General features: G+C 38.7%; 1 protein-coding gene across 1 annotated transcript; it reads right to left on the bottom strand.

The window, feature by feature from the left end:
• Positions 1-1827: 1827 nt before the first annotated feature.
• LOC149302973 (E3 ubiquitin-protein ligase TRIM36-like) lies at positions 1828-15422 on the bottom strand. Its single transcript, XM_089481803.1, has 9 exons — positions 15194-15422; positions 10783-11108; positions 7019-7165; positions 6794-6889; positions 5668-5921; positions 4463-4584; positions 3667-3957; positions 2702-2999; positions 1828-2182 (listed from the first exon to the last, which is right to left on the bottom strand). Exons 1-9 carry the CDS (start codon positions 15303-15305, stop codon positions 1828-1830), a joined length of 2001 nt encoding a protein of 666 aa, XP_089337929.1. The 5' UTR covers positions 15306-15422.
• Between the last annotated feature and the right edge of the window lie 1129 nt (positions 15423-16551).

Below are 16551 nucleotides of genomic sequence, written 5' to 3'. Positions count from 1 at the left end.
TCATGCATCGTTAAATTAGTTACAAACAAGTCAGTGTCAAAACTGTTACTTTCCTGCAAACGCCAGCTTTTGGCAACAAACCTCTGACGAGTTGCGTGATTCATTTGAACCAGACGACGTGGGTACGACGTATATTACAGAAGTTTTATTTAAGAGTGTTATGAAAGGTCACTTCCTAGGGCCAAGTCCTCCCAGCTTGCAGGAATTCTTAACAGTGCTTTCAGACTGAATTGCACAAGGTTCTAGAGTGCATCTATCCAGTGCCTCTGGCCTTATAGGTCCGGAAGTAGCATAACTACTACTTAATTACCATTTAATACCTAGACCTGTAATAAAACACTTGACACAGTATCTATACTCTTGACCATCAGGGATGTACTATTGGATGATGCTGGAGAAGAGGGTCTCAAAGCTGCATTCACCCCTAAGTCTTGCTGTTGAAATGTGTTATGACGGGTGTTATAAGCCATAAATTTTGTTATTGGGGTTATTGGAGTCTATAATAAAAACAGGTTTATAAAAAAAAAATTCCACAATTTTAATATTTTATTTAAAAAAACAAACACATACACACAAAACAAACAAAACAGTATTGTTTTACTCCCATATGTCTTAAAGCTTTCCTAGTCAATCAAGAACCACATAAGGTTTACATTATTTTCATAGCAGTAGTACCCAATATATTTTTTTTATAGCAGCTTCATTCTGAAATTATTGTAACATTGCATAGGATTTAGCTAAGTGTCTAAGTACTATAAAGTGCAATATAACCAATGGGGGGGGGTGGAAAGTGTACCTCAACGCCAATATTTCAGCATTGTATTAAACCAAGCAATTCTGCGTGTATATTATTACCTAGGTGTATGATTTTATAATGTTGGATATGCCCAGACTAAGCGTGACGTGAAGACATCAATATGCATTTACTACCAAAATGTTAAAATGTGTTAATATACGTCTTCCCTAAACAGATTATGGAAATAAACCAGAGCAGTGTTGGTAAGAGGTGTTTGCTAAAATACAAATTGTGACTTTAGTGTTCAGCCTGTAACCTAAAATACATAAAAACTGCCACCCAGTGTTGAAAACTAATGAAACTGTGTGCTCTGCGGCTTTTTTGGTTTAGTATTTCTGTGCCGGGAGTAATTATTGTATTTTTTTTCCCCATACAACATAAATATTACGTAAAAACAAACAATGACAAAATGTACGCTTCAGAAAACATTTCTATTCGTTGGGTTTAAAAGCAAAAATTTGTTCAGCCCAGAGCTGAATACATTCTTAAAGGTTCATTTTAACCCTTTGTTAACCAGGGAGATGTGAACATTTGCTGTTAGTCTTCATGGCACTAAAGGTTAATCACTTTAGAAGAAAACAAAAATAAATAAAAAACTGTATGTAGTCTACCATTACAGCAAACTCCTTTGTTAAGTAGCTTTAAAAGGGTTGTAGTCATAGGTAATGCATTCTATTTTCTGTATTGTACAGTAAAATAAACCAGTACTTTACAACCGAGCTCAGAGGGCCCCAAAGTACTGACATTAAAAGAGAAGGATATCTTTTTTGTGCGAAGACAGGCTAACCCTTTAAGAGAAAAGATGTTTCATGGGTCACAGAAAGCTCACACACAAACAAGGAAACTGTGAAAGGTTCGCCGAGAAAACCGACATCTAAATGAGACCATGAAATGAGAAAAAGAAAAAAGGGGGGGGGGGGTACAGACGATGAGAAAAAAAAAAAAAAAAAGGACCCATTGTATTAATTTTCGTAGTATGAGAAATTGCCATGAACATGCTTCTCAGTGCAAAAATGACCACGATACTGCAGTTACATTTCATGAGAATAATCCAGGTGATTCGCAGTAATGAATTCCTCCAGACGAATTTCTCCTCCACCCATTAATGCGAAAGCTGGGTACATTGTTCCAACGCAGTCGACTTCACGCTCATACAAACATTGCATGTTATTGGCATCGTAGAAACCAACTATGCCTTTGTCATAGTCCAGACAGACTCCTACCCGGGTTGGGAGAGGGAGAATCCGTTCATTATAGGTACTCAAGACATTTTGAAGCTTTTGGGATGAAAAACTTTTCATTCCTATAGTAGCCAGAGTGAAAGGCTGTGAAGAATCAAACGTAACATCCTCACTCCCGCTATCATGACCACTGTCCTGATCATATCTGCAAAGGACAAAAACAAATGGTTCTATAGCCGTCAGTGTAAGAGGTGTGCAAATATTTACCTGCCAACAGTTTAACTAAAAGAACACATACATATATACATACACACACACACATATACATTATATATATATATATATATATATATATATATATTATATATACATATACATACACACACATTCTCACCAGTATCTACCTAGAAAACTTCAGTACAGGGCAAGTAAACTAAAGCTATTCAATGTTTGAGTAATCCAGTGCTTGCTTGGATATGGGTTTTGTAGCATTGTACTTGCCCTGTATATCACAATAATTTACATTTGTTTTAGAACTACCCCTTCCCCAAGTACAGTCAGATATATAAAAATATGTTCAGGGCTGTTGACATGTTCACAAGTTAGATTTGTGGGATGTTAAATGGTGTCATTTTAGATTATCTTTTATATAATATATATATTAATGAAGTTACACGTAATGAAAGTATGTTAATAAAGTGAAGTGTGCACTTTGATACCGTACCTTGGACTGCTTATATCACGGGGGTTATGAAGCCATTCCTGCAATTTAATGTCTGATGCCACTCCAACTTTCACCAGGTATGAAAAGGGCTCAACAGAAAAGGACCAGAAATGCCTTCCTTTAGTGATCCCAGAATCTCCAATGATGTAATCAAGACACATGTAGCAGCCAACTTGAACTCTTTCGGCCCCAAGCAGCAGCGGGAAGCCAGCCACACTTTCCACAGAGTCCCTTCTGTCATTAAGCTGAAGATGTTCTTTGTTATAGCCACATTTGTCATCAAACAGAAAATTAAACACTAGAAATGGGGGGAGAAAAAAGTTACATTTGGGTCTTAATGGTCAGTGATTTAAAAGGAATACAAGTTGAAATACAAAGCAAAACCATTTAATTAAAAGCTAAGAATAAACATTTAACAGTAAGCTTAATTGTTCACGATACTTGCCCTGTTTTCTTATTGTACAGCACTGCAGAACATGATGCTCCTACATAACTCAAACAATCGTAATACCCACTTGTTGACAACTGGGTAAATATGAATGGTTTATATTTTTATGGGTTTAAAAATCTCTAAGTGTTTTTCTCTTTTAGCCCAATAAACAACTTAATTCTTCTGGGACACAGACTGTTTGAAAGGAACCATGTATACTGCACAACGCGTCTAAGACTTTGCTCCTAAGCCAATCTTTTCGCTACTGCACAGACGGCATAAAGGGGCAACACTGGGCTTACTCCCCATGGCAAGGGAGAAAAGCACTGGGAGACACAGCAATCACTCCTGACAGGAGTACATAGTCAATATGTAACCTTTAATATCACAAAATACAATGGACTACACTTACAGCAAGAGGGTCAAAATTGCCCTTCCCTTAAAGAATAGAGAAAAAAACCATAATATTCAGTGCACCATAATTAGGGAGTGGGCATAAAAGAAAACAAGATATGACAATACATTTTAGGTTTACCTGGGGCGGGCGGTGTATGGAGGAGGACTTCCTTGCTTTGGGCGCTGCAGGCTGAATCTCTATATCCACGGACTCTGAATGCATACGCACTGTTTATTTCAAGGTCAGAAATTATTTTGCTAGTAGAGGAGGTTTCAACCTCCTTCCACAAGAGATCCTCACTCTTGTCAAGTTTTCGATATTCTAGGACATATCCGTCTGCTCTACCAGCATCGCTGGGCTGCTGCCAGCAAATCTTGGCTTTGTTATAAATCTTGCTCTGTTCTGTATTGATTTCCGGTACATCAAGAGCTACAAATATAAACAGAACCAAATCGCCTTAATAAAACATTGGTTGTTACATGTTAAAACTGTAGGGGGGGGGGGGGGGCGGAATCAAGTGCAAATAAAGGTTGTTATATTGTTGGGGTATTAAACACATCATGATGCCTATTCTCCCAAGGGCCAATTCCCAAGATTAGCTGGACTGCACTAAAATCGGACAATTCTCTCAAATCTGACAAGCTTTGCATTATGTTGTAAGCTCATTTGAGCAGGACCCTCCCCACCTGTTGTCTCTGTAAGTCAAAGTGTTACGTTACATACTACTTATGTCCTGTCTACCCATTGTATTGTGCTATGGAGTTTGATGGCGCTATATAAACAATAAAAATATGTTCTACATCATGACTCGTGGTCTATGCAAAATAGATGATGGCTTGAAGTAATAGGCAATTTTGCACCTTTCCAGTTTTCTCAGTAGCAGAACAGGGTGCAAGCTTATTTATTTATTGCCAGGGTATAAGTTTGTTCCTACCTTTGGAGAAGGCAAGATCATTCAGTAGCTCTTCTTCCCTAGAGACATCAATTAAATATTCTTCAAAACTACAATCTGCTGCTGGGCAAAATATCTTCAGAGACTCACTTGCTTTTTGAATTCTGTTAAAAATTAAAAGCAAAATATTAAAGCCAAGAGTAACAGAGGAAAAAACACTTCAGCTGCACACTACCAATGCACTCCTCCAAAAGGTGGGCCTTAAACAACCAGCCAATGGCCGATTACGAAAAGGGACCTTTCACAGAGGTCACCCGAATACACGCTTATTTAACATCCACATCAGACGCATCAGCTATAATCCAAAAGTAAGAAAACTAATTTATTTTGCCAGTTAATGTATATTACAAAAAGGTCCACTTGACATAATACTCAATACCTTTGGTCTCAGGGAAATACTGTTGAGAAACTGTATAAAAACTCAGAATGTTTTTCTGCTGTAAAGACTCAAACCTTAATCATTCCACAGTCTCGTCTTAGATAAAAAAAAAATAGCCATAAAGCTACGCTATGCATGTTTAAGTTCCTAACTGTTTTAACCTCGACCATTTCAGCTGGGAGGCTTCGGTATCACCTTCTCAGTTAAGTGACAAGTAAAAGTATAGTATTCGATTTGCTAGACCGATAAATAAGATCACGTAATAAACAGCCACATTTTAAATCATCCAAGTATTAATCCACCTTACTGGGAATCATTAAACTCGCAAACGCTTGTTTTTTGTTGTTTTTTTAAGGATGCCTCTGCTCCAGACCAGCAAACTGCTGAGACGTTTATAGAGGCGGTCACACTTGCTGATGATCACTTAATCAAGGGCATTTGATAAGCAGCACCTATCTGCTACTTAGCATCTTATTTCCTTTGGAAGCAGTAAGGGTGGCTTCTCCATTTTGGCTTTATTCTTGTTTAATAGATCATGACAGTGTAATATGTCCTGAGGTTGTATTTAACTATTTTTTAGACCTGCTAAAGAACAGATAATTGTTATGTCCTGGTATGTAAAACCATAAAATGCAAAGAGGGTGTACTTTATTTCACACAACGGTACTTCTAAACTAAGCATGAGTGTGTATTGTAGCCCAGATCATTACATCCACGGTTACATAAAAGAATCAAATGCTACTACTGATTCAACAGAAGATCAGATGAATGGCTTGTTCCTACTAGATATCAGGTGAAACACACATACCTGGTATGCAGCTGTTTTGCAATTTGCACAAAGCAGGATTGATCAGTTTCCTTTAGTACCTCCTGTGCATAGCCAACAAGGCCATTGTTTTCCAAGAGGCCCTGGTACTCCTCCAACTGATTCTGCAGTTTCTCCAGTCTTGTAGTCTTTGAATTCGCTATGGATTTCAAGACAAAAGATTTCCGGTCCTCTAAAATGTTATACAACTTTTCAAAGTTGTATGTTGCCTCTTCTTTCGCTCTCTCACTGTGGCTCTGAAACAATTAAAATGTAGCATAACCAAAAATGCCCTAAAACAGCAATCACAGTCATAAGTCAAAAACTGATCTTACTGCTTGTAAGGTTCGATCAGCTTGTGGACCACAATCTCCATCAAGCTCTGCCGAAGCAAAGATTTATTATTAAGAGGGGACAAGGTTTTTTGTTTTTTTTTTTAAAGTTTTGGAACATGGAGGAAAACAAAACATGTTTTTATTGTAAGTGTACTGTTATATTATGAGATGGAATGCACAATTTGGTATCTATGAGAAGTTATGCTTGCCACCCACTTCCTACCAAAAAAATAAAGGGGTGTTTATACGTTCTCCTGGATATATCTTGCCAGTTATTTACACAAATTGCAAGTAAAGTGCTCCAACTCTGAAGAATTTGGGACAGTTGGGTTTATGGATAATGATGCCATGCTAATAAATGATGCCATGCTAATTTGGAGCTTCCAGAGGTCCTACAATGTCACTAGTGGGATGCCTTATGTCACTTTTCGTGTCAAATCAGGGCTAGTGACTAGAAATAAGAAAAGGTAACAAAACAAAGCCTATTAAACGCGCCTGAAAAACACAAAAAAAAAAAAAAAATTAAAAAAAAAAGCCAGGATCTGATATGTGATAAGACAGAGCGAGTATAAGCATATCTAGAAATGTCAAATATTAGAGGGCAGTTTACGGGACACTATCTCCTCCTAAAGCAAAAAGAGACTTAAGTAAAAGGAAAGGGGTCAAGCTGTGCCAGTGGATGGGGGTTATCCACTAGTGGGACTGAGCAGGTTACTACACTCCACAGGTGACAGGTAACAGCTACACAATACACACGACATATCACACCACAGATTTATGGCGCACATTCTTACCTCCGTCCGTTGAATGAGTAGTTCCAGTTCACAGATCTGGTTCCTTACTTGACTTTCTTTACTAATTAAATAGCTTATACCCTTTGTAAGCTTTTCCTGAAAGTATAAAATTGACATGTATGAAAAACATGTATGGGGGGGGGGGGGGAATATGGGCAAGAGTACAAAACTGCGAATATTTTACGAGCAAGAAAATAAGAATGTGCTAGTGTCTCATGATGTTACCTTCAGCGTTTTATATGCAGTACTCATCGTGGTCACTCTGTGGTTTGCGTGTGCACCTGCTAATTTACACAGATGACACACGGGCCTCCTGCAGATTTCACAGTACATGTTTACTTTCTCTGTTTCATGTTCTGGACACATGAGTACCTGGAGGAAAATAGAACAGGAATAAAAAAAAAAAAAAAAAAAAGGGTCCATGGGAAAAAAAACAAAAAAAAAAAAAACATTTTGGTTTCAGAATTAAATGGTAATAGTGGTATACACTAATGTAATTGCATTGCAGACAATGGGGGCTTTATTTAATGGTGTTTTCATACAAGTCCATGATAAAGAACCCTTCGGTGTCTGCGTGTGTCAGTGTCTGAGTGATTAAAGGGACAGTCTAATGTCCCAAAGACCCCCTCTAACGCAGGATGCATATTAAAGTACTCTGAATACGCATCAAGAGGTGGTCTTGCCTATGGCCAAGTCTTTAACCCCTAGTCTGCCTACACCCCACCCCCCCCCCAAAGGTGTCTGATTCTGGCTACCTAAAAGTGAGGTAAGGAATATGCATTTAGTTATCATACTCAGGGCAACCAGGAGTGCTGCATGCCAGCCACAGCAACAAATATATACACATTACTGCTCCTTAACAGCCAACACATGTGGTTTTTATGCATACATTTTGTCTGCAATACGTTTGTAATAATACATAGTTACATAGGCTGAAAAAAAGACATGCGTCCATCAAGACCAGCCTTTCCCACATCTGTTAATTGCTGTGGATCCAATAGAAGGCAAAAAAAAAATCCAGTTTGCAGTCCTTTCCAGTTTTACAACAAACTAGGGAAAAAAATTCCTTCTTGACCCCAGAATGGGAGATTTCTCCTTGGATCAAGAAGCCGTTTCCCCATAATTTAAAAATGATATAATTCATTACAAAAACAATCAGTTGCAATACTTATACCCCCAAAGTGACCAGATTGTCTTTCTCCCAATTGCAGCTTATAGGTGTTACAATATGGCCTGAACATTATTAGTTAATGCTCCTTCACTGCCATGTATGGCTCAGCATATCTATACCATCGCTCCTCATTCTAAAATTAGCCTCAATTCTGCTGAGGGTTAGACAGGAATGTGCTGCAACATACACACCGCGCCGGCGCTCTACTAAAGAGACCTTTACAGAGTTCTTAATTAACTTAACACATCATTCAATTTAGAACTATATATCCAACAACACCAGATCATGGAGGTACAAAGAGATAAACATAAAAAATATTTCAACATTGCTTTCTCTATAAGAACCCAAACAAAATGTTTACTTGTTACACGTTATATTTTTTACCCACACAGTGAAAAGACCAGATTTTTTTTTTGTTTTTTTATTCGTCCTCCATCTCCTAATGACCTATGCATGCTGACAACAGCGCTGCGGAAAAACTGCCATCTGCAAAGAATACTCCTCCGTGATGATTCTTCTAGAATATCTGCTGATGGCCACATTATTGTTGACACACTGGTCAAAAAGATGGCTGTGAAAAAGCTCAATACTTGGCCAAAGCCATAAATATCCAATCACATATTCTCTGTTTCCTTCTCTAGCATTGTACCATCAATCATTTCATTGTCTCAAAGTTCATCAAGATCAAGTCTCTCCTCTACACCACTTACTGCTAAAAGCCCTATCTGGCCCATCAAGCAAACTTACATATACAGCCCTCTAGAGTCACGGGCAAAGACAAACCGGAAGGGAGGAAGCGTTTTTAAGGCAGCTCGGTGCCTGCTAGATGCTCTCCTCTCCTGTAAAGCCAACAATGATGAGTACTGGACACTGTATCTGTCATAAGAAATACAATGGTGGTACTTATGTCTATACATTGTGCTACAAAAATGTATAAATTCAATATTATAATTAAAGTTCTGTATGCAGATACTTTGTCTCTGCGCTGACCCCAGAGTTAATAAAAAGCATGGCAGCTAGTGGGTGTCTGTACATGTAGTGCCAAGAAACTCCATGCACGGTAGCATGAGAATAAAGAGCTTAGCTATCTCAACACGTTCACTTTTTCACTCGCTAGTAGTTTTGCACTTACAGTATACAAGAAAATGTAAGCAGGATTTAATAATAAAAAAGCTTCTTACATTAACACCAATTATGTTTTATGTATTTCTATGATTTTTAAAGGAATTCCCTACTTCTCCTGAACAAAATCATGTATAATTTGTTGTGGGTTCATCAAATGTGGAAGATGGGAGTCATGGGTTATGAAACATTTGTTGGTCCTTTGGTTATGAAAAACCCCAGGCCTGAAGGGGTTAACTGAAAGTGCAAAGAGCCTTGTAGACAGGGAAGCAAACAAATCATAATTCTCCCATAAAAGTGTGGGCAATACATAAGGATTAAAGACAAAGATGGAACAAAAACTATAGGGATTTGTAAGCTTACAAAGTGTGACAATTATATATATAGTTTTAACCCCCCCCCCCCAGATATAGACAAATGGGAAGATTTTGGAGCGTATCATTCTAGGGCTGCAACTAACGATTTTAATAAATCGATTAGTTGGCCGATTAATCGGATAAAAAAAATATATAATAAAAAAAAAAAAACGTACAATTTACACTTTCATCTCTTTATCACAATGGCCTCTCTCTATTCACCTTCTTATTTTACTGACATAATAATAAAAGCTACAAGAACCCAAACAGTGTTTCTCAAACTAGGTTTTAATACAAAGTTAAAAGTAAATGCCAGAGATTCCACTGTGCCCCATATGCCACTGTGCCCCCAATATGCCTTATACTCCTTATATGCCAGTGATATGCAACTGAGCCCCCTGATATACCTTATACCCCCTATATGCCACTGTGCCCCCTGATATGCCTTATAACTTCCAATATGCCACTCGCCCCCATTTATGCCTTATACCTCCCTATATGTCACTGTGTACCCCGATATGCCACTCCGCCCCCCATAAATGCCCTGCACCACCCTGAAATTCTACTCGCTGATTCACCACTCTGCCTCCCCCAGATATGCCACTCTGAAATTCATTATACCCCCCATACACCACTCTAACTCCCCCAGATATGCCATTCTGCCTCCCTGAAATTCATTGCACCCCCATACACCACTCTGCCTCCCTGAAATTCATTGCACCCCCATACACCACTCTGCTACCCTGAAATTCATTATACCCCCCATACACCACTATAACTCACCCATACACCACTCTGCCTCCTCCTCCCCCTCCCATACACCACTCTGCCTCCTCCCCCCCTCCCATACACCACTATGCCTCTCTCCCGACTCCCTGGTGTCTTGCAAACCTCCGTTGCCGACAGGCACTTTCACTGCAGCTTCATAGAAGCCTCAGCGTAAGTGAAGGGCAGTAACGGAGGCTGTCTGTGCGATGCAGACCCCCACCGACTGACAGAGGATGATGCTCTGCAGGAGACCTCGATTCTCTGTCAGCCAGTGGGGGTCTGCACGATCCGCACAGACAGCCTCCGTTACTCACCTTCACTTCCGCTGGGGCTTCTACATCATGTGATGCTGCCACTGCATCGTAGGAGCGGAAGTGGAGGGGCGGAAGTTGTCTGTGCGCATCGCACGGACACCCACCGGCTAACAGTCAGGGGAATCCAGGTCCTCTGAAAAAAAACTTTTATAATCGATAAAAATCAATTCGACCAATAGATTATTATTGATTTTATCGATTAGTTGTTTCAGCCCTATATCATTCACTTTGTTAACGAGAAACATGAATGAAACCTACCTTTGGTCTGAAGTTTGTAGTTGGTCCTACATATTCATGCTGGGCTTTTATGGTTCCCCAGGGATGGTGGATTTTAAAGCATTCATTGCAGAAGCTGGCATTACAGTCCATGCAGCTTTTGGTGGATTCCTGGGCTGGAGGTTTGCAATAATCACACATGATAGCAGTGGCAGCACGAGCTGCCTGTCTGTACCGTTCCACAATTGTTTCTAGGGTGAAATTCCTGAAAAGTCCACTGATGCCCCGATCCCCGAGCTCTATATCGTGCAGGCATCCTGGGCAGGATAAAGTGGTCAACTTGGGGGTCAACGAATTGCGTTTGGAGCCTAAGGAAATAATAAAAGGTTAATTAAGCGCTTCACATTAATTCTCACACACACAGCAATCTAACAGTAGGGATTGCAGTTACAGTTTAGCTTTGTTAAATAAAAATAAAAAAAGCTAATGCTCAATAGCCACCAAAAAAAAAAAAAAAATACAACCATTACCAGCCACGAGCCAGTATTTAATCAAAACTGATACTTTTAATACTCCAATGAATAACACTCAGTGACCACCTTATTATTAGGTACACCCATCTAATGCCTGGATTTCTGCTTCTTTAACCCCTTAATGGCAAAGCCCGTACATGCATCAAAATGCAATGACCACCCATTGTCCTTAAGGGGTTAAAGGTTTAATGCATTGTGTGTTCAGAGATATCCACTTGCAATTTTGTGCGCTTGTCATTTCAACAAATCTAACCCAGTTGTCAAAACTTCAGGTCTACAGAGTAATCCCCAGGCCAGGAATATTGGATATTCCTGCTTTAGCACTGATAGCTAAATCAAAATGATTGAAACAGAATAAAATACCGGTCACTTGTGTTGAAAGAAGGAATTTACTGAAATCCCAGAGTTCAACGCAAGTCCAACCACTCTGCTCTCCACCTCATTAAAGCATTTTTATAAACAGGGATGCCGCTTGCTAAATTTTTGATCACACCATTATTGGCACACTCCATTGAGACTGAAGAGCTGAAGAACCTCCGGAAGCCTGCTGTATATTAGATGTTGTGCCAACCACATCACACCAGACACTGGCCACTTTTATCAAGCTTCTTCTACAACTTACTGTTCAGTAAACATCTAAAGCTCTCCACGTGCTTCATAGATTGAGTTGCACCCTACACTATTTGGCGGTTCCACTCACAAGTAGGTGTACGTAATAAAATGGCCACTGAGTGTAAAAGGATAGTTTCATACTAAAATGTTTTTATTAAATTTAGAATAAATCATTTTAAAACATCCCATGTATAGCATTCTGAGAGCTTACATACAGTTTTGAACCACAGCAAAAACAGAACTGCATTTAGCAAATTAAATTATGAAATACACACAGTGATTTCACAAGAAATGTGAAAAAAAAAAAACGAACAATTCATTCTGTTGGAAGACTTAAAATGAAACAAAGTGCAAGCATGGCCACCGACACTGGAGAATGATGATGAACAGTTTAAACAATGAAAGCTATCTGTGCAAGAAAATGGGAATATAATATAATTTAAATTACTGGCATTGGAGAGGACAGAGGATGCGCCATCAGGTAAGTTTTCAGAAAACATGAAATGCTATGAATTAAGGGATAATTAGTACGACTATAACGGCAGTCTAACTTCATGTATACTCCTCTTAAAAGCAATACACCAGACAATATAGCAGACGCCTGTCACGTATCTTCACAAAATTAAAAAGACCTAACCCTGAGTAACCGATAAACTAGCGATTTTTATTTTTTTTTTTTTATTTTTTTTTTTTTTAAGAATAAAAAGGTTGGTCTGCTACCAATTACAGGTTGTGGGAATCTTGTGATAAGCAGGATAACATTCCTTGAACTTTGTGCATAATATGTAATTTTAGAAACCCCGTGGGATATGTGCAAAAAGCACTCTGCAAAGGATAAATCCCCGATATTTTATATTCTTTGAACACGCAAACAATGTTGAGAACATACACAGACAAAAGCTATAGATTGCTCTGTGAAATCTTATGTTCCCCCAAACCATGTACACATAAAACAAAGACATAAAAAAAAAAAAAAAAAAAACCAAAGCAAAAAATATAACATGCTACACAAGGGTTAAGTGGCTAAGCACATGTGTATCAAACATTTTAATACAGGTCTTCACAAGCCCTAGAGGGAACTGAAGCTCCCAACGCTACTGCTGTCGCATACAAGTTTTTTTAACATAACATTTTTAGTTCCTTTGAGTAGGGAACTGCTAAACATTTGTTTAAGTCCAACGTGTTTTGTACAGCTTTGCAGAATATGATGGCGCTATTGAATTCAATAATAAAAGTGATGTACAACTATTGTTCTCTTTGCCCACTATAAGGCCTGTGGAATATGATAGCAGTAATCATTTTACTGCTAAAAACATCACTCTTTCTGGTTGCTGGAAAAAAATATCTTTAAAAGATTTGTTTTTTGCAAGTACTGCTACTGAAGGGTCAGAGAATGCCACACCGATGCCTTAGGAAGTGGGGGAGAGTAAAGGACTAAAGACAAATTTAAAACTAGGCTTGACCATCAGTAATAAATGGACCAACAAGCGGCGTACCCTTACATATCCAGTTACAGGATATGTACTCCATAATGTAGGCCTACAAAGCAAAGTCAGATCCTTTCTCAATTAGGCAATATCTTGCCAATATACCATATTTGCTCAATTAGAAGACAAGGTTCCCCCCCCAGAGAAAACGCTCCTTGTCTTATATTAGAGGCCGTCCCATAATCAGACCTTAAATAGGAGGTCTCACTATAAGCCTAAGATCCAGATCCCCCGCAGCGCTGCAGGGGACCTGCCTCCTCACTGGTAACCTCCGCTGCTGCTGACACTTCCTTTGGGGGCTTCTATGACTGAGCACCGGCGTGACGTGACCTTCCGGTGTTCAATCATAGAAGCCCCGGTGGAACTAACGGGCAGCAGAGGTTGTATACGCAATGCGTGCAGACGTCCACCGGCTGCCCCCACTAGACACCAGGGAGTCTGAAGTACGGGAGTCTGGGGAAGCATTGGTAAGTCGGGGGGCAGAGTGGCATATGGGGGGGGGGGGGGATAAGACATATCTGGGGGCAGGTTGGCAAATAAAAGGAAATAAAAGTTTTCAAATTGTAATCAGTTTTTATTAAATATGAAAGATAATTCACGTGTAAACTATTTACTAGTAAAACATTTTTCATATAGGGTAGTCTTATATTCTGATTTGGGGGAGGGGGTCATCTTATAATCGAGCAGATATGGTAATTCATGAAGGATCCTTTATCAACAGAAGAGCAGGAAACATTGTTTTGTCAGTGGTGCACCTGCAGCATGTTTCACCCTCTCCCTTTTGTTTAATAGTATACATGCTCGATTTTTCTTTACATCGGCTTTTTACATATTTTACTGCTTCTCCAACAGAATGAAATCCTTATTGTAATATACACACAAAAAAATTAAAATAAAGTAACTGCACACAGAAGCACACGCAGACTAGAAGATCTAGAGAGACACCAAATAAATCACCTCGACTTCTTGGTGGAAAATACCTCCGTTGTGAGGCTGCAAGTAATCAACATTTACATTTTAGACATCTCGGGTTACAGCACAAATGGAACTGTTCACACAACACACAATTCTTGGGGGGAAATTCTTTCAATAAATATGTTAGAATGTGCAAAACCAAGACCTGAACTATTGAGGTATTTTTATAACTCGTTTTAGATTTCATGGATTAATTTAATTGAATGATCATGTTCTTTGGTAAACACTTAGTTATTTCATAGTATCCAAATCACAATTTTAGAGGCACCAACAACTCTTACTGTAGCCCTACTTTTGGTGGTATCTCATACAGGATCACTGCTTGTTCTGTTTCACTAGTGGTTACCGCTTGACACTTGCAGGCAAAACTGATGGTCTCCTGGACAAGCACAAGCAATCTCTTCATGGCTGAACACCGTCGGAATCCATCTAACACACTGGCATAATACCTTGTTGCTCAGGTTAACTTATTTTAATATAAAACAATCTAAATTTGATTAGATTTAAAGCAACATTTACTTTGTAACACACAAGAAGCCATTGACATAAGATTGTATTATATTTTTTAACACTGTGTACTTGGAATTAGCCATTCTTTACTTTTCTTGGCTAACTTTCACATGTTGCAGAAAAGAAAACTTTCGTAAATACCTAGTAACAGATATGGTTAAGAATGGATTGCATCGTGATTTAATGAAACATGGCCGCTACATGGAGCAACCTCAGGAGAATCGATACAATAATTTTATATATCATCGCAAACTCCAGATACCTTGAAAGGGATTTCATCCTCTTCATATAAGCACAAGTGAATCCCTTAAAAAAAGCACTCTTATTAGAACCAACCTGATCGTAGGAGTCGGTCAATCCGTTCAACACTAGGAGACTGTATGCGACCACGTGGGCTTCCCGGAGTAGATGCTTCAGAGCTGACATCAGTCGAGTCTTCAAGTGTCATGAAGAGAAGCTCTTTAACACACTTGTGACAGATACTGTGCTGACAGGGCAGGATCAGCGGATGCGTATATAACTCCTTGCAAGCAGGACAAATAAGTTCCCGTTCTATATTTTTTATAGTCACCTTGAAGAAAGATGAAAAAAGAGAATTAACAAAAATGGTACACCTACCCAAGGGATATTCTATACAATTCAAAGTAATGGTATTAACAGAACAAACAAACAAATGGTGGCCTTCAAGGTTAAGACTATTCTACAAATATTTCACTTTGTATGGGCAGTAAGAAAACTGTACACAATAAACTAAACATATCCGCAATCAAAAAATACTTGTAATAATTCAGCCTTAAAAGGCCATATAGTCGGCTGGGCTCTAACCATATCGCCTTAACAGCATTGATAGTCCCTTAGGGGTTAAATTATGTTCTGCTTAACATTAATATATTCTGTAAAACAATAAAAAAAATGTAACTCTACAATAAGGCAGGACAATGAATAAATATTAACTACGGCAGACAGCATAGAGATGAATAAGCAGATTTATAATTATTCTGTTTATATTTTTGCATTTTTACAACTACATGTGATCTTTCAAGACAGGTGGCTGGTGAAAGGCTGATGTCATGTCTTCAGAAGGCCCCTTGTGTTTTATTCATCCAGATGATGCTCTTCCAGTACACAAGCAGACATTCTCCCAGAATATAGCTGCTTTTATACAAAACTAAAAAAAAAAGTCTACCATCTGGGAGCTAAGAATTGCAGATGGGGGGTAGATAGTAATATTAATGATAAAATGATCTCGGAATCCATTTGTATAAAAATGACTACTTTTTTCCCCAATAGTATATATTAATATTCTATAATTCTAAAAAAAACAAACAAAAAAAAAAGAGCATATGGTCTATTAAATAATGGTCCATCACAGTCTGCATTTTTCATGAGAGGTCCTAAAACGACTTCATCTTAAGTGGCCACGATCGCATTTGTACAATAGGATATCATTTTCATACCAGCTGTTAGGAAAAGAAAAAAATAAATAAAGGGGGATTGGGCATTAAAGTTCCTTCCCAAAGCTACATTAACCCTTTCAGGCCCTACTACACAGACATTGGCTAGCTAAAGATTTTCTAGCATTTCGGCAATCTCCAGAGCATACCCAAGAAATGAAACTCTGGCTGGAATACTTAGTTACGGGCTATAACCGCGCCTCATCTAAGACGGAACGAACATGTCAGAGGTTTCCAGAG

This window comes from Sceloporus occidentalis, unplaced genomic scaffold, assembly GCF_023333645.1.
Source record: "Sceloporus occidentalis isolate IW3139 unplaced genomic scaffold, rSceOcc1.0.p SCAF_16, whole genome shotgun sequence".
Lineage (NCBI taxonomy): Eukaryota > Metazoa > Chordata > Lepidosauria > Squamata > Phrynosomatidae > Sceloporus > Sceloporus occidentalis.
The sequence above is the reverse complement of the archived record's forward strand: the minus strand, read 5'-3'. Positions and strand labels throughout refer to the sequence as shown.